General features: G+C 49.6%; 1 protein-coding gene across 2 annotated transcripts in view; it reads left to right on the plus strand.

Moving 5' to 3' along the window:
• ITGAL (integrin subunit alpha L) overlaps positions 1-26006 on the plus strand; it is a 40560-nt gene that overhangs the window by 13507 nt on the left and 1047 nt on the right. The window contains exons 10-30 of one of the 2 annotated variants that reach the window (XM_068565457.1): positions 262-335; positions 416-548; positions 4674-4825; positions 5161-5298; positions 5694-5891; positions 6035-6165; positions 7910-8070; positions 8175-8326; positions 10139-10228; positions 12614-12670; positions 12766-12836; positions 13164-13305; positions 15257-15367; positions 15776-15855; positions 15971-16057; positions 17596-17671; positions 22553-22666; positions 22908-22964; positions 23060-23158; positions 23570-23665; positions 24683-24793. In XM_068565457.1, coding sequence (XP_068421558.1) covers positions 262-335; positions 416-548; positions 4674-4825; positions 5161-5298; positions 5694-5891; positions 6035-6165; positions 7910-8070; positions 8175-8326; positions 10139-10228; positions 12614-12670; positions 12766-12836; positions 13164-13305; positions 15257-15367; positions 15776-15855; positions 15971-16057; positions 17596-17671; positions 22553-22666; positions 22908-22964; positions 23060-23158; positions 23570-23665; positions 24683-24793 — 2330 coding nt within the window. The remainder of the gene's footprint in view (positions 1-261; positions 336-415; positions 549-4673; positions 4826-5160; positions 5299-5693; positions 5892-6034; positions 6166-7909; positions 8071-8174; positions 8327-10138; positions 10229-12613; positions 12671-12765; positions 12837-13163; positions 13306-15256; positions 15368-15775; positions 15856-15970; positions 16058-17595; positions 17672-22552; positions 22667-22907; positions 22965-23059; positions 23159-23569; positions 23666-24682; positions 24794-26006) is intronic. The other variant, XM_068565458.1, reaches the window with a different exon arrangement.

The following is a 26006-nucleotide window of genomic DNA, read 5'->3' on the forward strand; positions in this document are numbered from 1 at the left end:
CTAAAGTTCATGCTCTTGGGAATTCCCTGGCAGTCCAGTTGTTAGGACTTGGCACTCTCACTGCCAGGGCCCTGGGTTCGATCCCTGGTCGGGGAACTAAAATCCCATAAGCTGCACAGAGCTGCCAAAAAAAAAAAAGTTCATGCTCTTTCTACCTTGCCTACGGGTAGATGCTGTGTTTTTTTCCTCAGTCCTTTCTTGAGCATCACAGTTTTCACTGCTCCTTGGGTCTCAGCCCATTCGCCCTACCTCGTCCCTCAGGCACAAGCAAACAGGACCTGACATCCTTCAACATGGAGCTGTCCTCCAGCGGGATCAGTGCGGACCTCAGCAGGGTGAGCGGCGGGCCTGACGCTACCGGCTGAGGGATGTGGTGGGAACGCAGCTGACCGCACTCATCTCCCTCCCTGGGCAGGGCCATGGCATTGTAGGGGCCGCTGGAGCCAAGGACTGGGCTGGGGGCTTTCTCGATCTGAAGACAGACCTGCGGGGTGATACATTTGTTGGGAATGAACCATTGACACCAGAAGTGAGGGCAGGATATTTGGGTGAGTACTTCTCTTTTCTGCTGGGTTCTTTCAGCTTTGGGGAACCAGGGAGTCACTCAGATTGACTTTCAAAATAATAATGAAAGCAATTAAGCAACAACATGAACAAACTCAGTTTAACTATGGTTATAATAGTCTTCATTTTTCCCTTACTAACCCCTCACCTGTGTATTAATCATGTTTTTATTTTCTGTACCTTATGATGCTTTGACATCTTGTGGCCTTGCTAATCCTGGAGAGACTTCTCCTCCCAGGGCCAGCTAATTCCTACAGGTAGGAAACAACTTGCCTGGGAGCAGGCCTTCCATAAGCCAAATGGCCAATCCAGACACTGCATCCCAACCACCCTTTTATCTAACTTTCACACACCAGGCCAGGATCTACCCTGACATAAATCACCCCAGGCCCAGGTACTAGACAACTGAAGACCACCTCTATAGCCTAGAGCCTGCCAACATTATTCAAACCGTCCAGTCCTAAGCTTGCTCAAACTTGTCTTGCCTCCCTCATTCCTTCCCACCGAAACTGCAATAACGGCTCTGGGCCATTCTCCCCTTGCTCCTTCCACCTGGTGCTTCTCCCATGTGGCCCTGCATGGCCTGCTGTGGCGCCTGCTTTGGGGAGCTGTGAGTGATAAACTTTTTTCAATGGCAGTGACTTCTCTGTGTCGTTACTCAGTTATACCTATAAATTAAATCCCGAGTCCATTTTAAAACAACCTGCCTCATCGGTGGGAGGACCAGCCCCTCCTCCGTGAGGCTTTCTCCCCTTGAATTGTCCAGGAACTCCAGGGTTGATTCAGTCTCAAGGGTTCTCAGATGCCAAGCACAGAGGAAACGAGGCTGGTCAATCCACAACTGCTGTTGCTTCTCTCTGCCTCGTGGTGTCTTGTCCTGCACAGTCCTGGGGATGCTGTCCATCCAAGCCGACGCCAGTCTCAGGAGCAGAACGGCCTCACCCTTGTGCTTGGGGTTATAGCTCTTCTAGTTCACATTCAAAGAGTCAGCCTGTCTCAAGGCACGAACTGACTCCAAGAGCCCTGGGATAGGAGTGCTTCCAGGTTCTACCTCCTCATAGATCTAGAACCACCACCCTCCACCCTGCCTCACCCATGACCCTTGGCTGGGAGTGGGCTCAGTACACAAAGATTATTATTAAACTTTCAAAACACAAGGTCTTGTTAAATACTTTCCTCGGGAAAATTGGTGCTATTCATCGTGCATCTACCCTTACCCTTCTAAGGGAGACTGCCCTCAGTGATTTTTTTCCTTGTTTTTCTTTTCTTTTTCTTTACTGAGCAAGTATTATGTGCCAGGTACTGTTCTAAGTGCATGGCACATATTAACTTATTTTTATCTCATTTTATCCTCCCAACAACCCTGTAAGTAGGTATTTTAATCATCTCTATTTTACAGATGAAGAAACTGAGCCCAGGAGACTTTAAATAACTTCCCCAGCGTCACAGACTAGTAGGTGGAACCCAGGTAGTCCAGCCCCAAAGTCTGTGCTTAGTAGCCACTGCACTTACACTGCAGCACCTACACTACTGCCTTCAAGGTGGTTTTCTGTTCTTCAGTATCCAGTTGGCCCTCTGCAGCCATGGTTTCCACGTTTATGATCCATGGTTGGTTGAATCCCCAGATTTGGAAGCCAGGGATACCACGGGCCAATTGTGGGACTTTGAGCGTCTGTGGTGGATTTTGGTATCGGGGCAGGTCCTGGAACCAATCCCCTGCGGATACGTAGAGATGACTGTACTGCAAAATAGCTGGCAAAGTTGCTCAGTGAATAAGAAGAAATAACCCAAAGTTGAATCTCTAGTTAGGTACCCATACCACTATATACACACACACAGATGTACGTGTGTGTTGTGTATATGTAGAAGTAAATATAATCTTGATTGCCTACTATGCTACTATCCTTCAGATCTTAGTTTAGATCTCACTAACATGGTGCTAAGCATTTTACATCCACGGTCTTATTTAATCCTCAAAACCCCCCTATAAGGTTGGTATTGTCCCAGATTTTTTTTTAGACTAGAAGACTGAAGCTCAGACACATGAAGTAATTTACTCAAGATTATACAGCCAAGAAGAAGTAATACTCAGATTAAAACCTTGTCTCTCTGATTTCAAAGGGCAAGTTCTTAACCCTTGTACTTCAGGAATATACATGAAGAAACAGGAGAGTGGTTCAACCTCTTCACCCTTCCTCTCATGGGCTATAGAGTCTCGGACATCTGTTTTTCTCATTCACTTTCAACTGCTCTGAGCAAAGAAGGTCATGCGGAGGAGGGATAAATTGGGAGACTGGGACTGACATATACACACTACTATACATAAAATAGATAACTAATAAGAACCTATTGTATAACACAGGGAACTCTACTTAGTACTCTGTAATGACCTAGATGGGAAAAGAATCTAAAAAAGTGGATATATGTATATGTATAACTGATTCATTTCGCTGTACAGTAGAAACTAACCTAACATTGCAAATCAACTGTACTCCAATAAAAATTAATTCAAAAAAAATAAACAAAGAAGGTCAAATTGGGTCAATGAGTCATCTTCAGAGCATTCCTGTGAGGTGGCTCCTGGCTCCCCCGCAATCCCTGGTCCAATATCCTGCAGCATTTCCTCCAGCATTTCATCAGTGTAGGAACAGAAGGCAGGGAACCTCAACCACAGGAGCTGTGAAGTATGTGATAACCTCAGTGATATCTTGAAGCAGAAATGTTTTCAAGTCTCCTGCTTTTTTTTTTTCTTGAGGTATAGTTGATTTACGATAACATATTAGTTTCAGGTGTACAAGATAGTGGTTCAAAAGTTTTATAGATTATGCTCCATTTATAGTTATTATAAAATATTGGCTATATTCTCTGTGCTGTACAATCACCACTCCTTATGTTTTTTTTAATTAATTAATTAATTAATTTTTGGCTGCGTTGGGTCTTTGTTGCTGTGCACGGGCTTTCTCTAGTTGCGGTGAGTGGGATCTACTCTTCGTTGTGGTGTGCAGGCTTCTCATTGCGGTGGCTTCCCTTGTTGCAGAGCATGGGCTCTAGGTGCACGGGCTCAGTAGTTGTGGCACGCAGGCTCAGTAGTTGTGGTGCATGGGCTTAGTTGCTCCACAGCATGTGGGATCTTCCTGGACCAGGGCTCGAACCCGTGTTCCCTACATTGGCAGGCGGATTCTTAACCACTGCGCCACCAGGGAAGTCCACCACTCCTTATGTTTAAATTTCAGTATTTTTATTAGGCTATGTCTCCATGCTGATTGAGTTGTACTACCTTACCAAACTTTTTCATTGAAACGCATCTTTAATCTTTTCTACCAAATTCTTCTGCAAAAATTTTCACACTTTGAGAAAAGTTAATAGTACAGTGAATATCCATATACCCTTCACCTAGATTTATCAGTTGTTAACATTTGCCACATTTGCTTTATCTCTCTTTATATATATATACACATATATATGTAAAGAATAACATACATATGTATATATTATTTTATCAGTCAGGATTCTCCAGAGAAACAAAGCCCATAGGATATATCTATATGTATATCTGTATCTTTATCTCTATATAGATACATAATTCTTTTTCTCTCTTTTCCTATCTATCTATCTATCTATCATCTATAAAGAGATTGGTTTTAAGAAGTTGGGTCATGCAATGTAGGGGCTGCCAAGTCTGAAACAGGGCAGGCTGGCAGTCTTGAGGCATCTGCTGCTTTATTTTTAATCTTCGTGCAAACTTTGCCTTCTTCTTACTAATATATTCCATTTCATTTTACTCTTTAAAAAGAAGGTAGTCTCCTTCATAAACCCTTAGGTGAACTGAGCCTCAGGAAGATGTTTACCCTGCAGTACGCGGCTGCTTCGTCCTGCGCATGCGTGTTGTCCACAGTGTGAGACATGCAGCCTTGGACCCTGACGGCAGGATCTGTACTCCTCGGAGCACGTGGCTGCTCTTTTCGGGAGAAGGCCTTCTGGCCGTCTCAGTGCATCTTTGCTGCTAACCCAGCTTCCCAGGGTCTCTGCCGCCTTTCCCCCTGGGTTTTACCTTCGTTCAGCAGCCGTTGTGTTCCTAACTCCAAGCCCCGTGCTCGCTCTCTCCTCAGGCTACACGGTGACCTGGCTGCCCTCCCGACGGACCCCATCGCTGCTGGCAACTGGAGCCCCCCGATACCAGCACGTGGGGCGGGTGTTGCTGTTCCAAGAGCCAAAGGGCGGAGAACCCTGGAGCCAAATCCAGAAAATAGATGGGATCCAGGTGAGCGTGGTTGCAGGGGTGTCCGCCCAAGAGGGGGCTGGAGTGGCACTAGTTATGCTTCCTGCTGTCTTCCGAACACGCATCCACTTGCTGAGCGCACGCCCTGTGCCGAGCACTGTCACATTTGTTCCCCTGCAAAGCCTCTGAGGTGAGCCTTGTCATTCCCACTTTCCAACTTAAGATCCCAACTTGTCTGAATTCATACGGGCTCTAAGTGGGATCCAGGACTTGGACCTTCATTTGAGGGCTTAGAGTAGGATGGATAGGGTGCACTTGACGGGGAGGGAGGTGTCCTGCTCTAGGTTTCTTCCTCAAACGTCTTCCTCTCCCTGCAGATTGGCTCTTATTTTGGTGGCGAGCTGTGTGGCGTTGACATGGACCAAGATGGGGAGACAGAGCTGCTGCTGGTTGGAGCCCCCCTCTTCTATGGCGAGCAGAGAGGAGGCCGGGTGTTTATCTACCAGAGAAAAAAGGTGGGGACCAGGACACTGAGCGGAGAATGTGGGAGAAGGAGACTCCCATGCCTTCTCAGGTCTCAGTTATTCTGAAAGCCTTTCCCTGCCTGATCCTGTGTTAATCAGACCTTTAGAACAACTACAAACAATAGCAAATATGCGGAGGTGGGTAAAATGTGTGCAAGGCCCAGTGCCAAACTTTTTATATATAGGATACCTCGTTTGATTCTCATAATCACCTTCTGGGATACTATGAGCTTTATTTTACAAATGGGAACGTCGCAGCTCAACAAGGCTGGGCAACTTTCCAAAGGCACAAAATCACGCAGATAACAAAGGTGGGGAATTCCCTGGTGGTCCAGTGGTTAGTGCTGAGTGACTGAGGTGGGACCTGTTGCCTTGCTCCTTCCCAGCTGGGGTTCGAAATGGTCTCAGAGCTGCAGGGGGATCCCGGCTACCCCCTTGGGCGATTTGGAGCAGTCATCACTGCCCTGACGGACATCAATGGGGATGAGCTGACGGACGTGGCCGTGGGAGCCCCTCTGGAAGAGCAGGGGGCTGTGTACATCTTCAATGGGCAGCAAGCGGGGCTGAGCCCCTGGCCCAGTCAGGTGAGGTACCCCGCCTGCCAATCAGAACCCATGCCCAGGCACCTGGCAGCCACCAAGCCCCAACCCCACTCCTCAGACCGACTCTTCCCGCCCTTCCACCCGTCCTCTCCCCAGCTTAGCATGAATTTCTCTCTTGGTCTCAGCGGATAGAAGGGACCCGGATGCTCCCAGGAATTCGATGGTTTGGACGTTCCATCCACGGTGTGAAGGACCTTGGCGGGGACGGCCTGGTAGATGTGGCTGTAGGGGCTGAGAGCCAGGTGATCGTGCTGAGGTAAGGTGGGACTCCTGAGTCCTACCTGGGGATGACTGCAGTCCTCATCCTTTCAGCAGTTGCGATGTACTGGGCATCGTGCTAAATGCTTATCAACATCGGCGCACTTGGTCCTTGACTCAACCCTGTGAGTTTGGTTCTCCTTTTATACCGGCTTTGTGTCTGGCTCCAGGTTAAACAGCTGCTATTCAGTGACAGACTGGGATTTGAACCCAGGCCTATCTAACACTAAAACCTCCTAGAGAGACGTGGGATGGCTTTAGAACCCGGTGACCTGGATTCAAGTTGAAGCTCTGCCGTTGACTTCTTGGGTGATCTTACCCCAGTCACTTCGCTTCTCAAGACCTCAGTTTCTTCATCTTTGAAATGGTGATGGCATTTCCTGCCTGACCCAGATCTTACAGTCACTGGAAGCCTCATGTAATGTCATCTAGTGACTAGATACTGTCTTCAATACGGAACAAGGCATTGGCTACAGTGTATGGGTGGGGGAACATATAATAAAAAAGTAAAACAAATAAATAGATCATTACAATTGTGATAAGTGCCATTAGGGACATGAACAGGGTTCTGTGAGAGAGAATAGCAGGGGAGACCTACTATAGACTGGGTGGCCAAGAAAGGCCTTTCTGAGGAACTGGGACTTGAAAGATAAGCAAGAGCCAGGCTTGCAGAAATCTGGGGTAAGAGCTTTCTATGTCGAAAGCCCAGGAGGTGCCAAGGCTGTAAGGCAGGCAAAAGTGTGACGTGTTCAAGGCACGGAAATAGGGTCAGTGTGGTAGGAGGTGAGACTGGAGAGGAGGGACTTCCCTGGTGGTCCAGTGGGTAAGACTCCGTGCTCCCAATGCAAAGGGCCCGGGTTCAATCCCAGGCGGGAAACTAGATCCCGCATGCCGCAACTAAAGATCCCCCCGCATGCGGCACCGAAGATCCCACGTGCCACAACTAAGAACCAGCGCAGCCAAAAAAAAAAAAGACTGGAGAGGCAGGTGGTATGGCACAGACAGTGAAAAGCTTAGATTTTATTCTGAATACCATGGGGCATCCTTGAAAGGTTACTGGCATGGAAGCTCAATATCTTTGTTCCCTGACCAGGGATCGAACCTGGGCCCTCGGCAGTGAAAACTCGGAGTCCTAACCACTAGACCACCAGGGAATTCCCTGATTTTTCTTTTTATAAATTTATTCATTCATTCATTCATTCATTTTTATTTTTAGCTGCGTTGTGTCTTCGTTGCTGCGTGCCGGCTTTCTTTAGTTGTGATGAGTGGGGGCTACTCTTCATTGAGGCGTGCGGGCTTCTCATTGCGGTGGCTTCTCTTGTTGCGGAGCACGGGCTCTAGGCGTGCGGGCTCAGTAGTTGTGGCGCGCGGGGTCAGTAGTTGTGGCACACGGGCTTAGTTGCTCCACAGCATGTGGGATCTTCCCGGACCAGGGCTCGAACCCGTGTCCCCTGCATTGGCAGGCGGATTCTTAACCACTGCACCACCAGGGAAGTCCCGACTTTTCTTTTTAAAAGCTCATTCTTCTGTGTGAGAAATGGGTCAGAAGGCTGCTAGGAAGAATTATCATTATGGGGAGCCCTAAGGAATTATCATTATTATTTTTGTTGCAAAGAGACAGTGACATTGAAGTTTGCTTTAGGGAAGGGGAGTCCTCTGGACTCTGCTAGCTGGAGCCCCAGGTCTGGCTGGGGATGGCAGTTGAGGCCGAGGGAGAGCGTTGGTTGTTGCCTTCCCTGCAGCTCCCGGCCTGTGGTGGATATCATCACAGCCATGTCCTTCTCCCCGGCCGAGATCCCAGTGCATGAAGTCGAGTGCTCATATTCCACCAGCGACAAGAAGAAGGAGGGCGTTAACATCACAGTCTGTTTCCAGGTCAAGTCTCTCATCTCCCAGTTCAAAGGTCAGTGCTGTCTTCCTGCTTCCCAGCTCAGCTGCCTGCCCCAAATCCAGGCTCACGGCCCAGGATCCGCCGTCATTCAACTCTTGCCTTTCCACCCTGCCCAGGGCACCTGGTTGCCAACCTCACTTACACTCTGCAGCTGGATGGCCATCGGAGCAGAAGCCGGGGGTTGTTCCCAGAAGGGAAACATGAGCTCAGCAGGAACACAGCTGTCACCTCAGTCAAGTCCTGCACTGGGTTCTGGTTCCACTTCCCGGTAAGGAGCCAGCAAGGCTGCTCAGGGCAGGGAAGGGGCGGACGAGCTGACTGCAGCGGGAGGCAGCCCCAGTGCCAGGCTCAGCTCCATCGCTGTCCAGCACAGGTCACAGGTCACCTTGATCTCCTGGTCCTACCGTTTCCTCTTCTGTACCACAGTAGTAACAATACCTTCAGCATATTTTCTTCTAGTCCTTAATCCACATCCATAGGCATTTTAAACATGACTACAATTGTAAAGTACTTACCATTTTTTCCCTACTCTTTTCACACATCATATATTAATGCTGCAGCCCAGCTTTCAGATTATTTTTAATGGCCACAGAATATTCGGGCCTATGGAATATTCAGGCGCGGTGGTGTGTCACTATTTGCCAGGTACACGTGGTCATTTATTATTATTATTATTTACATATTTATTTATTTATTTATTTGGCTGCACCAGGTCTTAGTTGCGGCACTCGGGATCTTCGTTTGCCGTGTGGGTCTTTTATTATTAACATCTATCCCAGGGCTTCCCTGGTGGCGCAGTGGTTAAGAATCCGCCTGCCCATGCAGGGGACATGGGTTCGAGCCCTGGTCCAGGAAGATCCCACATGCCACGGAGCAACTAAGCCCGTGCGCCACAACTACTGAGCCCGAGTGCCTAGAGCCCATGCTCCGGCAACAAGAGAAGCCACCGCAATGAGAAGCCCACGCACCGCACAAAGAGTAGCCCCCCGTTCGCCACAGCTAGAGAAAGCCTGCACGCAGCCATGAGGACCCAACACAGCCAGAAATAAATAAATAAATTTATTTTTAAAAAAAATCCATCCCAGAAAGAATTTTTTTAAGTTCTTGTTAGTTTAGATAACTGCCAAAATACCCAAATTCCGTTTGCTTATACCTGTTCTGTATGAAATAAGATTGATATTAAATTTTATTCTGGCCTCAAATATTTCATAAGAGACTGAATATGTGATTGGTATATTCAGTACAAGATTTTGAAGTTTGTGTTCAAGTTTTTATTATGGGAAATTTCAGACATACAAAAGTAGAAAAATAGTTTAATGAACCGCCAAATAGCCATCACCCATTTTCAACAATTATCAGCTCCTGATCTCATTTCATGCAGAACCCCTCTGCCTCCTCACACCCCTAACCCGCATTACAAGACTTGGAAATTTTAAACATAAATTTGCCAGAGAAGAGGCCCTGTGACATGATGGAAAGACTTTAGACTTGGGAGTTGGACAGGCCTGAGTTCACTTCCTAGTTCTCGTCCTTAGGAAAGTTGTGTCCCCTTTTTACACCTCACTTTCCTCGTCTCCAATGTGGGGATAATAATGCCTACCTCTTCGAGTTGGGGGAAACTTTAGGTGAGGACAAAAAGTCCTCCAAAGTGAGCGTCTCCAAAGTGTCAGGCACTGGTAATAACGTAAAAGACTGACACCCACCCCTGTTCTCAAGGAACTGGGATATTCTGCTTATTCTAGAGTATTCTTTTCCTGTGCAAACTTTGATAATGGTTGCCTAGAGGAGTTTGACAGAGATTCAGGGACTTCTGTTAGGACTCAGTGGGGAAAAGTGCCGTGGTTGATGACTGATGTCTGCCTTGGGATTGGAGCTGAGGGATGAACAATCGTACTGAGAAGCAAGCTGGGCATATTATAAACACCTGATGTATAGTAAACATATTTCCACTCCTGGTAAGGTCTCAGACAGCTAGCTACTGGAATGTCATCATTTATAAAGTATGGACAAGGTGTGCCTTTAACTGGAAGTGTGGTAAAGGTTAAACTCATGACATAGGGTGTATTCTTATTGCCCTCAGGTGTGCACTCAAGACCTCATCTCTCCTATCAATGTCTCCCTAAATTACTCTCTCTGGGAGGAAGAAGGGACACCGAGGGACCAAAGGGCGGTAAGAAGAGATCAGCTGGAGAAACTGATAGGAAATAAGGGAGAATAGAAATTCAGTGTAGCAGGACTGTTACATTGGCTTCAAGCAATAGAAACGAAATATGCTTACTTAAGCAGAAAGGAGTCTATGGGAGTTTGTATTTAAGAGAAATTTGGAAAACTGGGATTGGGAAGATGGAGGACCAGGGTGGGTGGAGGCTCTGGGGGCTCTCAAGAGGAAGAAATAATGGATGGACTTCCCAGGGCACGGCCCCTTCCGTGAATCTGCTCCCCGTCCCTCTGTGCATCTGCTTCAGACCTCATTAGGGTTCTAACATGGGGCGAATTCTAACAGATGCAAATTACAGGGAGAGAACACCAGAAAGCCTAGGACCATCCCTTATCTGTGGAAGGACAGGGTATCCTAATTAGCCTTCTCGCCCAAGGGTATTCCGTTGAGGGCAGGTAGTTCCCTCAAAGCCTAATTGGGGTGCCCTTGTTATGTAAAAGAGGAGGAAAACACTCTCTATCCTAGTCTCCTGGATCACACGCTCCCTACCCAGTGCCAAAAGCCTAATTTCCTCTTCTGAAATCCTTGACACTCAGCTGGTGGTTTGGCTTCTGTTGGAAGGCAGCAGGGTCTGATGGAAGGAACCTGGGCCTGGAAGCCTGAAGATGTAGATTTTTTTTTTTTCTGGCCCTGAAGATGTAGATTTTTTTTTTTTCTGGCACAAGCACGTCTGTCTTTCTTCGGGACTGTTTCTGCATCTCTGAAATGAGTCGCAACATTCTGAGGCCCCTTTCAGAGCCGGAGCATGGTGACTGATAAGCACACTCTTTCTTGTGGCTTTTGGCAGCTTGCACTGAGTGCCCCGCCCCCCAACCTGCCACCCACTCAGGATGTATAGGGACAACCAGCAGTTTCTCCCATCGGCACTAATTAAAAAAAAAAAAAAAAAAGTCAAACTGTGTGGTGCAGCAACTCAGGCTTAAAAAGAGACCTGGGAATTCCCTGATGGTACAGTGGTTAGGACTCCAAGCTTCCACTACAAAGGGCACGAATTCGATCCCTGGTTGGGGAGCTAAGATCCCGCAAGGTGTGTCGCCCGGCCAAAAGAAATAATAATAATAAACAAATTAAAGGGTAATTTTTTAAAAAAAGAGAGAGAGACCTGAGGTCACAGTTGTCAAAAAGTCTTCCTGGGGGAAGTGTCATTGGTTCCGGATCTTGCAGAATGAGTAGATTTTGGGTAGGTTGAGAGAGAAGAGGCATGATTTTAAGTTCGGGGGAAATGGGGAGGTGGGCTTAGCTTCTGGCAGCACAACTGAGCAAGACAGAGGCCCTGGATGGCCCTTTGGGGACGGGCTGTGGTCTGGTGGGTGGTGGGAAATCTGCATGGGAATGTTGGGGTGGCTGCGAGCCGCCAGCAGAAGCTGCCAGGAGCCCCGCCCTTAGGGGAGAGTCTGGAGGCTGCTTGGCAGATGGCCTGGAAGTGGAGGAGGCTGGAGTCTCTCGAGAACATACAGTTGATCACCCATAAAACAATCCTGTGTCGCCATTACCCTCAACTGCCTAATATGGCTTGTAAGGCGGGGAGCGGAATCTGGACCCTGCTTCTCTCTCCTGCCCCTCCTGACACGTGGCACTCCAGCCAGTCTGAGCATCTTCCTGCTCCTTACACGGGCACAATCCCTCTTGCCTTGGCCTTCACATAAACTGTTCTTTCCTCGTCTCTTGCCATTCTCTTCACCTGGCTCCCTCCTCCTCACCCTGTGGATTTCAGTTGAGATGCCGTCCCATCAGGAAGCTTCCCTGATCTCCAAGCTTAGGATAGGATCCCCTTCTATATCCTCTAAACATACCCTGTACTTGTCCCATCCTCACACTTGAGGATGCCGGGCCGTTTCTCCCACCAGTCTGGGAGGACGGGCAGTGTGTCTGTTTTGATCTCTGGTGGGGGGGTCTGGCCCAGAGCAGAAATTCTGGAAATGTTGAAAAAACTGGCCTTGATCTGATAAGAGATGGAGAGCTGGGGTTCACAGAGGAGAACCACAGGAGGAACTAGTCCCAAGCAGGCAAGTCTAGAGGCTGCACGGCCAGGTGTTGCTCCCAGCAGAGGCTGGGAGAACCTGGGGGAGCTGCTCGGTCAAGGCCCAGATCTCGTGGCCAGGACAGGAAGTGGACACCCTGAGCGTCCCTCAAGGAACTGCCACCAGAGGAGTGTGGCACAGACAGCCTTGGGCTGAGTCGGGAGGTTGGGGCCTGCCCCGGGAAGGCGTTGGCTCCTGAGAGGGCCCCGACCACAGCCAGCCCAGCTGAGCACCAAGCTCTGAGCCCCTCCAGCTCTCCTCCATCAGTTCTGCTGCCTCAACTATTCTCTCCTGTCTCCCCCTCCTCCGTGCTCAGCAGGGCAAGGACATCCAGCCCATCCTGAGACCCTCACCACACTCGGAGACCAAGGAGGTACGAGGGGAAGAGGGGCAGACAGAGAGGCCAGGGTCCAGTCCTCCTGGGTGTGGGGATCTGAGCCTCCTGGTCCTTTCTTCTTGGCCTTTCAGATCCCTTTTGAGAAGAACTGCGGAGAGGACAAGAAATGTGAGGCTGACCTGGGGCTGACCTCCGCTGCAAGGTCTGTAAGGCCTCCTATTTCACTCAGTGTTTTCCCGAGGCAGCTCCTGTGTATAGAAAGAACATGGGACTTCAGGTCGGAAGACCCCCACGGTCACTGACTCCGTTTGTCATCTGGGCCTTAGTTTCCCCCTCTGAGAAACGCTGGTGCCTTGCAGCTCTCCTATCAGGAATAGATGAGATCGCAAAACTTAAAGCCTGTGCATAGGAGCTTATTTTTGTGTATTTCTTTTTTCTGGCCTACTGGATCCCTCAGTTCTGAAAGTCCCCACCTCTGATCCTGCTTCCTTTGTTGGCCCCCATAACTTTGCCCTGATCCTCCCCCCAGATCCAGAGTCCTGCGTCTGACCCCCTCCGCCAGCCTCTCTGTGGGGCTGACACTGAGTAACTTGGGAGAAGATGCTTACTGGGTCCACCTCAGCCTGAGCTTCCCTCGGGGACTCTCCTTCCGCAAAGTGGAGACACTCAAGGTGAGCGAGAGGGTGGGGTCTGCCCGCAGACCACGTGCCAGGCTTGTCCTGCCTCTTGGAGCCCCAAGCGGTCAGGACAGCCTGAAGATGTGGGCGGAGGTCTTTGGACCACCTCTGGGTTCTCAGCCTGATGGCCACCCTCGAGCTGTGTGAGCTGAGATACAAGGTTCATCCTCTGTGAGCCTCGGATTCGCAACCAAGAAATGAGGCTGGGGACATCACAGGGTTAGAGGGTCGCATGAAGTGGAGAGTGTGACAGAGGCTCATGGACCTGGTGACCAAGAAGGTGTGCACAGGTTCAGGGAGATTGAGCTATCTTCCTCCTAAAGGTGACCAACTTGTCTTTGAGGGATGGCCTGGGTTGTTTTATTATTTTGTTTTATTTTTTCTTCTAATTTTATTGAGATATAATTGACATAGAGCACTGTATAAGCGGAAGGTGTACAGCATAATGATTTGACTTACATACATCATGAAATGATCATCACAATAAGTTTAATGCATATGCATCATCTCGTATGGATACAAAATTAAAGAAACAGAAAAAACATTTTTGTGTGTGATGAGAACTCCTAGGATTTACTCTCTTGAGCTGGGTTATTTTAAGTACAACTTTCATTTTTTAAATTATTGTTACAAAAGTAATACATGATCACCGCAGAAACTTGGAAATTACAGAGAAGTTTAAAGAAGACAAACACCTGTACTTATACAACCCACAATTATGACTTTTAATATTTTGGTGTTTATCCTTCTGTTTATCTATACACATAGGTATAAATTATTGATACATTGTATATTTATTCTGTATTTTAACTAATTGGCATTTTGCTCTCCATATGGTTATTTCTCCTCCATGTTTTTTTTAAAATTTTGAATTTTGAAATTTAAAAAAAAATGTTGAGCCATACAATGTTTGTCTTTTTGTGTCTGTCTTACATCACTTAGCATGACGTTCTTCACCTTAGCATTATGTTTTTGCGGTTCATCCCTGTGATAGCAGGTATGAATTTCATTCCTTTTTTTTTTTTAATTTATTTATTTATGGCTGTGTTGGGTCTTCGTTTCTGTGCGAGGACTTTCTCTAGTTGCGGCAAGCGGGGGCCACTCTTCATCGCGGTGCGCGGGCCTCTCACTATCGCGGCCTCTCGTTGCGGAGTACAGGCTCCAGACGCGCAGGCTCAGTAATTGTGGCTCACGGGCCCAGTTGCTCCGCGGCATGTGGGATCTTCCCAGACCAGGGCTCGATCCCGTGTCCCCTGCATTGGCAGGCGGATTCTCAACCACTGCGCCACCAGGGAAGCCCGCATTCCTTTTTAAGGCTAATATTCCATCACATGGATATACCACATTTTGCTTATCCGTTCTTCTGTTGATGAATCCTTGAATTATTCTTATACAGCAACATTAAATGCTTTCTTAAGGGGCATCTAGTAGAGTGATTGAGAACTTGAGATCAGGGGTCAAACAGACCTGTATTCAAGTTCCTACCAGATCCCTGTTGTGAGACTGGGGGGGAAGTCTCTCGACTGCTCTGAGCCTCTATTTCCTTATCTAATTTTCTTCCCAATCCGAACTGAAATCTGTCGCTCCCAGACAGTGATGAAGATGAAGAGTTTTGTCCTCCTTAGCCCAGGATCAAGTTCATTTTGTAAATGGTTGCTGAATGTGTGGATGTAGCAGCATTTTAACTCTCTCCTGTGATTGTACCATGATTCACTGAACGATTCCCACCTCTTTGGATTGTTTGATCACTTCCAGTTTTTCCCTGTGACAAACAGGATTGCAGTGAACATCTTTGTACTGAACCCTTGGCTGTACCCCTGATTCTTCGGCCCCACCTTTCTGCAAATGTGCCCTGGCGGGGGGCGGGGGACTGAGGGTTGGTGGCCTCTGGGGAACCCTTAGCCTTGCCCACTAAAAAGCTCCTTCTCTCTCTTCTCACCCCCAGCCCCACAGCCAGATACCTGTGAGCTGCGAGGAGCTTCCCGAGGAGACCAAGCTTCAGAGCAGGGCCCTCTCTTGCAACGTGAGCTCTCCCATCTTCAAAGCGGACAGCTTGGTGAGTGCTTCCAGCCCCCAGGAGTCAAGCAGCCAAGGGGCTGTAAGCTCAGGAGGGGAGGAAGCTCCTGGCTCTGGGAAAGGTGAAGGTGATTGGAAAGGCAGGGCTTATCCCTACCCCCAAGAGAATGTGTGCAGAGGTGTCCTGTGTCATGTTTGAGAGCCTGGACTTCGGAATCAGAGAAACCCAGGGTTGGGTCATTCATTTTGTGACCTTACACACATGACTTAACCACTCAGAGCCTCGGTATCCTCATCTCTACAATGGGGATAAAACACCCAGCCCAGGGCCTGAGATAAGCTGTCACTGTGACTATGGCAGTGGGGGGCATGGGGGCTGTGAGGGGCTAAGGTGGCCCCCTGAGGGCCAGGCGCCTTCCTTCTTCATTCCCCTCTCCTCCCCTGACAGGTTGATATCCAGGTGATGTTTCATACGCTGCTGAACGGCTCCTGGGGGGACTTTGTCGAGGTGCACGCCAATGTGAGCTGGTGAGCAGGCCCCAGGCAGGCCCCTGCCAGCATCCCCTCCCACCCTGGCCTCAGACTGTCACACAGTCCTGGCCAAGCCGTCTCCTAACACTGCCCTCTACCTTGCCCCCTGCAGCAACAATGAGGACTCAGGCCTCCTGGAGGACAACTCAGCCACCACCAGCATACCAGTCATGTACCCCATCAACATCCTCACCAAGGAGTGAGTCCTGAGCAGCCGTCCCCCCTCTCCTCCCACCTCAGCCCCCCCACCCAGGGCCCCAGCCTTCCTCCCAGGGCTACCCCTCAAAGCCCCCCTCACCTCTTTCCTAGAGCCCCAGGGTGATTAGAACTGATTCTAGCTACAATCTCAGCAGTTTTCAACACTCAGCAGAGTGAAGGCCCTTGAAGAGCTCTGAGTCAGATCGATACTTACTGACGGAAGAAAAAGTGCACTGAATGCTGACCTGATGTGAGCTTCTGCTCCAGCTGCACTGCGCAGCTGAGGGCTTTCCCTGGAGCTTCCGACACCTCGCGAGGCACCTGGCCTCTCTCTGATTTACTGATGAACAGTGAGGCTCAGAGAAGGGAGGAATCTGCCCAGAGTAGTACAGCTAGGAAGTACTGACACCAGGATCTGAACTTAAGTCTGTCTGACTCCAAACCCCAGCCAAGCGCTTGAACATTTCCAGCTGTGCTAGATTCCCTCTTCCCCGGGGCCAAGAATGCTGTAAGAGATAGAAAAGTTTTCACAATGGCCCTTGCCCACAGAGAGGTTATGGTCAGGTTGGAGAACCCAAACACACAGAGTGAGTGAGTCTCAGAATGCTGTGGCAGGAAGGACCCATGGGGATCACTAGTTGGGTTTTCTCATTTACAGAGAAGAGGATGAAGCCAGAAAAGGGAAGTGGCGTTTTTAAGTCGGCTCAGTGACATAAGGGCGGGACCGTGTCTGAGCCGGGGTCCCCGGTGCTTTTGAACATAAATGCCAAACACAATATTGTCTGAGGTGTGATATGAAATTAGAGCCAGGAGAGATGATGTGAGTTGGAGGAGACTTGAAAGGAGTCGTGCAGAACAGGGGCTTGAACTGGGGTCTGGAGGGTGAGGAGGTTCAGATAAGGGCTAGGAAGGAAGGCAGCCGTTCTCATCAGAGAGACTAGCAAAGGGGAAGGCTCGGAGGTGGCAAACAGTGGGGCAGATCCGGGGAGCAGGGAGTGGGCGGGCCCAGAAGATGGTAGGTATTTGTGGGGAGCAGTGGGCAGGCAGACTAGGAAGCGGGCAGGTCTGGATATGGGGGAGCTTTGGACCTGACCCTTGTGGGCAGCAGGGAGCCATTGATGGATTCGGAGGAGGTGCGTGGCAGGATCAGAGAGTGATATTAGGAAGGTCATTAGACGGATGGGGTGGGAGAGCGAGACAGAGGCTGGTGCACTTCTCGAGGAGGTGAGCAGTGGGGCCCAAGGACAGTGGAGGCCCCAGCGAGGTGGCATCTAGTGGGGAGAACACAGTTCCAAAAGCCATCCACTTGTGTTCCAGTCCTCGTCCCCCACTGCAGGACTTTGGGCAAGACTGACCCCTTCAGTGAGCCCTAGCTTCCAAAGGGCAAGAGCAGAGCGATGTCAGGATGACACGAGATCATGCCTGCACCGTCTCTAGCACAGTGGCTGGCAACTCCGAGGCTCCCCCTGGCCCAGGGCCCCCTGGGTGACTGGGTTGCCGTCTTCTCCAGCTTCTTCAGCTGCTCCTCTCTCTCCACAGCCAGGAAAACTCCACGCTCTATATCAGTTTCACCCCCAAGGGTCCCAAGATCCACCATGTCAAGCACATCTACCAGGTATGAACCTCAATGTGAAAGGGTCCTTAGCGGTTTCACGTTCAGCCCCATCCTGAGGACCAAGGATGCAGAGACCAACTAGACCCAGTCCCATCCTCAACGAGCCCAGCCCTCCACCTCGTTCTGTGGTCCTTTCCCTGAAATGCTCCCAGTGGCGCATACTCACCGGCTCCTTTCCAACTCTGGATAAATTATTTCTGGAATCACAGAACTTGAGAGCCAGAAGGGCTCTGAGAGAGAACCTAGTTTTGGGGTTGTTGTTGTTTTAATTTATTTTATTGAAGTATAGTTGATTTACAGTGTCGTGGGGTGTTTTTGTTTTTTGAAGTAGAAAGTTCCCATTTATTTTAGGATTCAATTATATAGACATTTGATCTCCTAATTGTGTTCTCAGTTAGGTATAGAATCAGATTCATGTTTTCCGGAGAGAACCTAGTTTGGTTTCTTTTGCTGCACTGTGAGGCTTTTGGGATCTTAAGTTCCCCAACCAGGGATTGAACCCGGGCCAGCAGTGAAAGTGCCAAGTCCTAACCACTGGACTGCCAGGGCATTTCCGAGAACCTAGTTTTTATTCAAACATTTAATGAGCTACTATTCTAGTTCAGGTACTTTCCTAGGTGGTGAGGCAGCAATAAATAAAACAGGGTCCACGACCACTCACCAAACCCAAGTTCTGAGCCTGGACCTCTATACATGCTAACCCTGTAATTCACACCCAACTGTGAGAGCCTGTAAGACAGGCAGTGTCGTTCCCATTTTACAGATGAGAAATCTGAGGCATAGACAGGTCAAGTAACTTGCCCTGGTTACCCAGCTAGTAAGGGGAACAGGTCAGATTCAAGCACTTACTTGTATACAAAATCCATGTGTTTAAGTTAGTGGTCCTCATTTCTCCTGCAATGCTCGGTGCTGTAGTAGAGTCTTCATTAAGGGAACTCAGAAGAGGGAGGCCGCCCCCTGAGTCTAAACCTTGAGGCGTCTAGGGCTTTCTTGAGGTAACCTCAGAGAGGAGCAGGTGCTGAACAAGCCAAGAGCATTTTCATTTTACCGTGGGGGAAACTGAGGCCCCAAAGAGGCGCCATCTTCCCCAAGGCCGCACTGAAGTCAGGGCCGACTGGGCAGTAGCCAGCGGGGAAGGACCCCGGGCAGTTCAAGCCCCTTCGGAACAAAGGTGGGAGCCATCTCACCTTGACACCTCGATGAGGGAGAGGGGCCTTTGGGAAGGTCAGATGCCCATTTGCATTGAAATAGAACGTTCTGAGTGACCAGTGGAGTTGGCTTCCAGTGTCTTTCACTGGGATAGCTCTGGGCTCCCTACGGGGGTCGACCAGGCCAGACCATTTACCACCAGAATAGTGGGAAAGAGTCTGACAAACCCCAACTCTGTCGCTTGCGCTCTGTATGACCTTGGGCCAAGGATTCACCTGTCCGTGCCTCAGTTCCCCACTGTGACAAGTGAGGTTTGGCATAAGAACTTCACAGGTGGTCGTGAGGTTTAAATGGGTCACCTGCTTCCTCTAGAGTGCTTGGCACAGTGCCTGGGGATGTGGAGGTCGTTACAGGGGTGAGGTGGGTGTCGTGCTGCAGCCCTGACCCTCCCAGCTACTTTGGAAACCTTACATTCTTGCCTCACTCAGCCTGGAACCAGCTCAACCCCTTGAGCACGCTCTCTCTCTCTCTCTCTCCGCCTCTGAATAGTCACCAGGGCTAGATGCCTGCACCACCTCACCAGCCTCCAGCATCTTCAGCCATGCATTTGCCTCGCTACTGCCTGGCTTGGCAAGCAGCCACTCTTGCTAAAGGCCCTAATGGTCTCCGTTTTAGCTAAACCCAACACGGCATGAGTGATCCTGTCCCTCCTTCCTGAAGCTGTCCCATTAGTCAGGCCCTGTTTGCCTCAAGGAGGTCAGCTCTAATAACTAAGGTTTACTGTGGGCTAAACAGGCATGGAAACCCAGTGAGAGCTGGCCAGCTGGGCCACCGGATCTCCTTCCTCGTGGTCTCCTGCTCCCCTGGCTGGTTAGGAACATAGGCTTCAGCCAGATCCAAGATCTTTTTGAAGTTCTGCCACTTAAAGCTGTGTGACCTTAGGCAGCTTACTTAACCTCTCTGAGCCTCGGTAAAATGGGGATAATAGCACCTACCTTATGGGGTTTTCAGGAGGCACAAATGAGAAAATGCAATTTAATTTTTTTTTTTTTTTGGCCATGCACCCGCGCCCTCGACAGTGAAAGCGCAGAGTCCTAACCACTGGACCACCAGGGAATTCCCAGAAAATGCAGTTTAAGAGCTTAGCACAGTGCTGACACAAACGGTATCAGTCAACGTTGGCTGTTTTTAACATTATTATTTTCCCCATCATCCAAGGAAGGTGATAGAACACAGTGGTTCCAGTCTCTGGAGTCACAGCCTGGGTTAAAATGCCAGCTCTACTACTTGATAGTTTCAGACAAATTAGTGAATCTCCCTGAGCCTCAGTTCTCTCATCTGTAAAATGGGGATGATAGTACTGCCCACCACATAGGAATATTGAAAGAACTAAATGAGATCATGCATTTAGTGAGACTCAGACGAGGCCTAGCATGCTAAGTGTTCATCAGGTGGGGATAGTTACCACCTACGTGTTCTAATCCTCCGTCCTCTGCTTTGTCACCATTGCCATTGCCTCCTAGCAGATTCGGGGCTCTGGGCTTGCGCTACTGATTGTTCTGTTGTGTCTGTTTCCACTAGGTGTGTCTCACTTCCAGGGTCAGTGTCCCCCTTCCAAATGACAACTCTGAATTGTGTCCCTCTTGCGCCTCCAATGCACCTGTGCCTGCAGCTGGTCACTGATCTCCCCTGGGGTGTCTTCCTAGCATCTTTTTTTGTTGTTGTTGTCTTTTAATGGCTTTATTGAGATAGAATTCACCTACCCATTTACCCATTTAAAGTGTACAATTCAATGGCTTTTAGTATATTCACAAAGCTGTGCAACCATCACCATAATCTAATTTTAGAACATTTTTATTACTCCAAAAAGAAATCCGGTACCTAGTTGCAGTCACACCCCCTTCCTCCCTCCCCCAGCACCTGGCAGCCACTACTTTTGTCTCTATAGATTTGCCTATCCCGGACGTTACATATAAAAAGAATCATACAACATGTGGTCTTTTGTTACTGGATTCTTTCACTTAGCATAGTATTTTCAAGGTTCATCCATGTTGTAGCATGGGTCAGTATTTCATTCTTTTTTTTTTTTTGGGGGGGGGGCGGAAATAATATTCCTTTGTAAGACAGGCCACACTTGATTTATCCATTCTTCAGTCTATGGACATTTGGGTTATTTCCATTTGGGGCTATTATGCATAATGCTGCTAGAACATTCCTGTACAGGTTTTTGTGTGGACATATGTTTTGTTTCTCCTGGATATATAACTAGGAGTACAATTGTTCCTCTTGAAGCTTTGGTCTCAGGATGTTCGAAACCAAATTTATCATCTTCCTGTAAGCCAGCATCTCCTTTGGTTTGCTTAGAATCCTTTAAAAGCACCACCTTTTCCTCAAGCAAAACTTCCAAGTCTGGGTGAACGTCTCCTTCCTCTGTACTTGGTTCCACTGCCTCCTCAGGTGCTGTTGTCTATATCCTCTTCTCTCTTCTGACCTCACTACTGCTCAGACTGAGTTCCTCATCTTCTTGCAGCTGGACTATGGCACAGGCTCCCAACTTCTTTCCATTCCGTGCCTGCAGTGGGTGCAACCCCCTGGAGCCATCTTCCCCTTGGCTGCCTTCCAGGACTGCCCATTGCTTAGTCATTGGTCCCCTGACTTCTGGCCCTCCAGCCTCTGGACACCAGAATCTCATCCCAAGTCTCCTTTCCAGACTTATCTCCTATCTCTCCTTCCCAGGCACCCTACCGTCTGGCCACATCACACTCACCTGGTGCTCTCCTAATTGCCTGCATTTTCTCTTCCCGCTGGCTTCCCCCATCTTTATCTGTTAATCTCCTCTCTACCTTTCACAGCTAAATTCAAATGCTGCCTTTAACATTAGGCCATTTAAATTTAACTTAACTGATGCTTTTAAAGTGTCCACAGATGTTTGTTGAATGAATAAATGGTAGAACCCCACAAACTGGATATGTATTTCCCTGCTTGACCTCCCTGCGATTCATTGGTGCTACTCCTGTGTCACTTTCTTCTACATTTCTGGGTCTTCCAGCCCTAGCACAGACAGATCTTTTTTATAAAAGGCACTCAGGAAATGCTTTTTAAAAAAAAATCTTGGCTGCGCCGCACAGCTTGTGTGATTTCAGTTCCCCGACCAGGGATTGAACCCAGGCCACAGCAGTGAAAGCCCGGAATCCTAACCAGTAAGCTACCAGGGAACCCCCAGGAAATGTTTCTTAAATAAATTCAGTGCACTTGCCAAAATGTTTTTCCCAAATAATTTTTGCATCTATCCTTGTTAAATGTCCTTCCTTCTTTCACTCATTCATAAAACTACTTTTTGCGAGGCTGGTTTTGTGCTGGGTAGTGTGTCAAAGCCGTAGGGAATTGCAGGTGAAATGAGCCCCAGCTCCTGCCCTCTCACAGCTCACAGTCTAGGGGGGATAAACACACACAAGCAGATGCTTTGCCATCTTGCTGGTGAACGAGGGTGCTGTGGGAGAGTCAGCCAAACCTTCAGGGATGATGTTTGAGCAGTACCTTGCAGGATGGGCAAGGGTTAGCCACATGGAGGAAGCAGAGAAGCACGTGGAACCCATGCGGTAAGGGTATGGTTGACCACTGCCCGCTGCCTAATGAAGAGTGGGCCCTTGGGTCCCAGCCAAGGAGAATTGGATCTGGGGTGGCCGTTGGGGTGGCATTCAGGGCTCTGCAGCCCCTTGTCCTCTGTACCAGGTGAGGATCCAGCCTTCTGTCTATGACCACAATGTGCCCACCCTGGAGGCCTTGGTTAGGGTACCACAGCCTCACAGCGAGGGGCCCATCATGCACAAGTGGAGCGTGCAGATGGTGAGTGTGGCCCACGGAGGGAAGGGCGCCCAGGTCTCTGGGGGTGAGCTCATAACGTGGGGTTGGGGGGAGATGTGTGGGGACAGGAGTGAGGATGATTGAATCTGCCAGGGGCCAGTGGGGGAGAACTGGGATGCACGGTGGTATCTGAGAGTGGGGAAGAATGCCAGGTCTGGCCGCAAGGGGCTGGCGTCCCCTCTCAGCTCTGGACTAACTGAAGACCTCGCCTCATCCTTCCCAGGAGCCTCCTGTCACCTGCCACCGTGAGGATCTGGAGAGTCCATCTGATGTGGCTGAGGTGTGGGCCCGTGACCTCAGAAACTGGGGTGGGGGCTGGCCAGAGGGCAGGTGGGAAGAGACCTCCCTGACCCCCTGCTTTCCTTCTTCCCGCAGCCTTGCTCACTTGGAGCCGAGTTCCGCTGCCCAGTGGTCTTCAGGCAGGAGATCCTCGTCCAAGTGATCGGGACGGTGGAGCTGGTTGGGGAAATCAAGGTAGCTGGCAACAGACTCCAAGTGGTTCTGGGGGGCCCTCGAGGGGTGGAGGGTGGGCTTCCCCCCCCAGAGAGCCTCCCTGCATTGTTTTGTTCTGTCTTGAGGAAATAGCCCCAGCGTTTACACAGTTGCAGATGAAAGAGGACCATGATTTGTTTAAAATTTGCAGGACTGTTTTCAGGGGCCTACAGATAATTCCTAGGTGTTCTTTATAGGAAAAATGTCCTCCCAATAATGGCAAACGGCACGTTAGAACGCTCCAGGAGAGAATGGGGTAGAGATGGCGCACCCACTAGGACCCATTTTCCTCTGCCTCTGCCCCTTGAGTTGCACTGGGGGGCAGAAGTCAGTGGGTTCTGGGTCCTTGTTCCCTCTGGCCTGATGCCCCACCCCCACCTCTCCCTCCCACAGGCCTCCTCCATGTTCAGCCTCTGCAGCTCCCTCTCCATCTCCTTCAACAGCAGCAAGCACTTTCACCTCTATGGCAGCAATGCCTCCCTGGCCCAGGTATCTCTCTACCTCCTCAGAAGACCCGGGAACAGAGGGCAGCAGAGGAACGGGAGGAACCCAGGACAGAGCTAGGAGAGCTGGAGCTGGGAGTGTGGGCAGCCACAGAGGAGAAGGTTTGGGCTTTAGTGCAGTAAGAACCTCCCCACAGGGCTTCCCTGGTGGCTCAGTGGTTAAGAATCCGCCTGCCAATGCAGGGGACACGGGTTCGAGCCCTGGTCCGGGAAGATCCCACATGCTGCGGAGCAACTAAGCCCGTGCGCCACAACTACTGAGCCTGCGCTCTAGAGCCCGCGAGCCACAACTACTGAGCCCGCGTGCCACAACTACTGAAGCCCGCGTACCTAGAGCCCATGCTCCGCAACAAGAGAAGCCACAGCAATGAGAAGCCCGCACACCACAACGAAGAGTAGGCCCCGCTCGCCGCAACTAGAGAAAGCCCGCACGCAGCCACGAAGACACAGTGCAGCCAAAAATAAATAAATTTAAAAAAAAAAAAAAAAGAACCTCCCCACAGCCAGAGCCATCAGCCTTGGCACAAGCAGACCACAAGGTCAAGATGGGTTTGATGGCAACTCAGCCAAGGGGCCCCCACCCCACACGCAGGGCATGACAGGAGGGGCCCAGCACTTGCAGAGCCCGGCGTTGAGAGAGTGGGCGAGACGGGTTTAAGAGCAGGAAGCTCAGAGCAGGAGAAGGGAAGGGGCAGCTGAAAAAGTAAGCAGAAGCCAGATTCTGGAAGGCATTGCGTGCTGAGCTGGGGTTCTGGCATTTCATCCTGGGGCTAAGGGAAGCCTCTTAAGGGTTTAAGGGGGCCGTGGTGCATATTTGCCTGTTCATTCTGGTGGCTGCAGTGCAAGGTGTACTGGAGAGGGGGTCTGGGCCCAAGCCCCATGTCGTGCGTGACACAGTCCAGGTGGGAAATGCAGAGACCTAGGGACTGAGGCCAGATTCACAAGAAATGTCAGGGGTGGGAACGGCTTCTTCCCTGCACTCCCCACCTCTCCTCTCCCCCAGGTCATCATGAAGGTCGACGTGGTATATGAGAAGGAAATGGTCTATCTCTACGTGCTGAGCAGTATCGGGGGACTCTTGTTGCTGCTACTGATTTTCTTAGCTCTGTACAAGGTAGGAGCTTCTGCGAGGAACGGGCACCCAGCCAGTCTGGGGAAAGTGGAATTGGCAGGAGTCAGGGAGCAGAATACCAAGATGAGGGGGCTTTAAAGCCAGAAGGGGCCTCAGCCTACTCCTCCTTCTACAGATAAGGCTACTGAGGCCCAAAGGGCAGGCAAGACTTTACCCCCATCCCTCAACAAGCACTGGCAGAGCCAGACCTGGGTACCCAGGGAGAGGAAGGAGAAGGAATGTCCCACATATCGAGGGCCAGGCACTGGGATACGGAGGCACAGAACACACACATGGTCCGTGCCTTTGAGATGCTCACAGTCTATGGGGGAGACAGACACGAACATGATGGGGGCTATACTATGTGCTCTGGGCCTATAACACAGGGACCTAACTGAGGTTGGGGGGAGTCCAGGAAGGCCTCTCAAGAGAGGTGGCCTTTAATTTGGGATTTGAAGGATGAGTAGAAGTTAGCCAGATGAAGAGTGCTGGAGGGCAGCTGTTCCATGTGAAAAACTCAAATATTCCAGAAAAGAAAACATAGAAAATCAAAGTTTCTCCCTATTGCAACCCCAGAGGGTTGTCATTAACAACCATTTTGTTTATATTCCTCCATGTTCTAATTTTATTGTTAACATATATGTGAATGTGTGAGCATGAGAGAGAGAAAGAGAAAAGCCAGTGGATGTGAGGATGTGTACAAAACGTTACTGTATATACTGCTTGGGAGCTTGTATTTCCCCCTGGATATTATATCTTGATGTCTTTCTGTCTGAGCACAATCAGATTTGCCTCTTGCTCTTTAGTTTTGTTTTTTTAATTTTTAAAAAAACTTATTTATTTTTTTGTCTGTGTTGGGTCTTCATTGCTGCGTGTGGGCTTTCTCTAGTTGCGGCGAGCTGGGGTTACTCTTTGTTGTGGTGTGCGTGCTTCTCATTGCAGTGGCTTCTCTTGTTGCGGAGCACAGGCTCTAGGCGCGTAGGCTCAGTAGTTGTGGCGCATGGGCTTAGTTGCTTCTCCGCATGTGGGATCTTCCTGGACCAGGGCTCAAACCCGTGTCCCCTGCATTGGCAGACAGATTCTTAACCACTGTGCCACCAGGGAAGTCCCTACCTCTTGCTTTTTAACCCCTGTGGTTTTCTACTGTCTGGATGCCTCACCTTTTATTTAACAAGATCCTTATTGATGAACGTTTAGATTGTTTGGAATTGACCTT

The sequence above is a fragment of the Eschrichtius robustus genome, chromosome 16 (genome assembly GCF_028021215.1).
Source record: "Eschrichtius robustus isolate mEscRob2 chromosome 16, mEscRob2.pri, whole genome shotgun sequence".
Taxonomy (NCBI): domain Eukaryota; kingdom Metazoa; phylum Chordata; class Mammalia; order Artiodactyla; family Eschrichtiidae; genus Eschrichtius; species Eschrichtius robustus.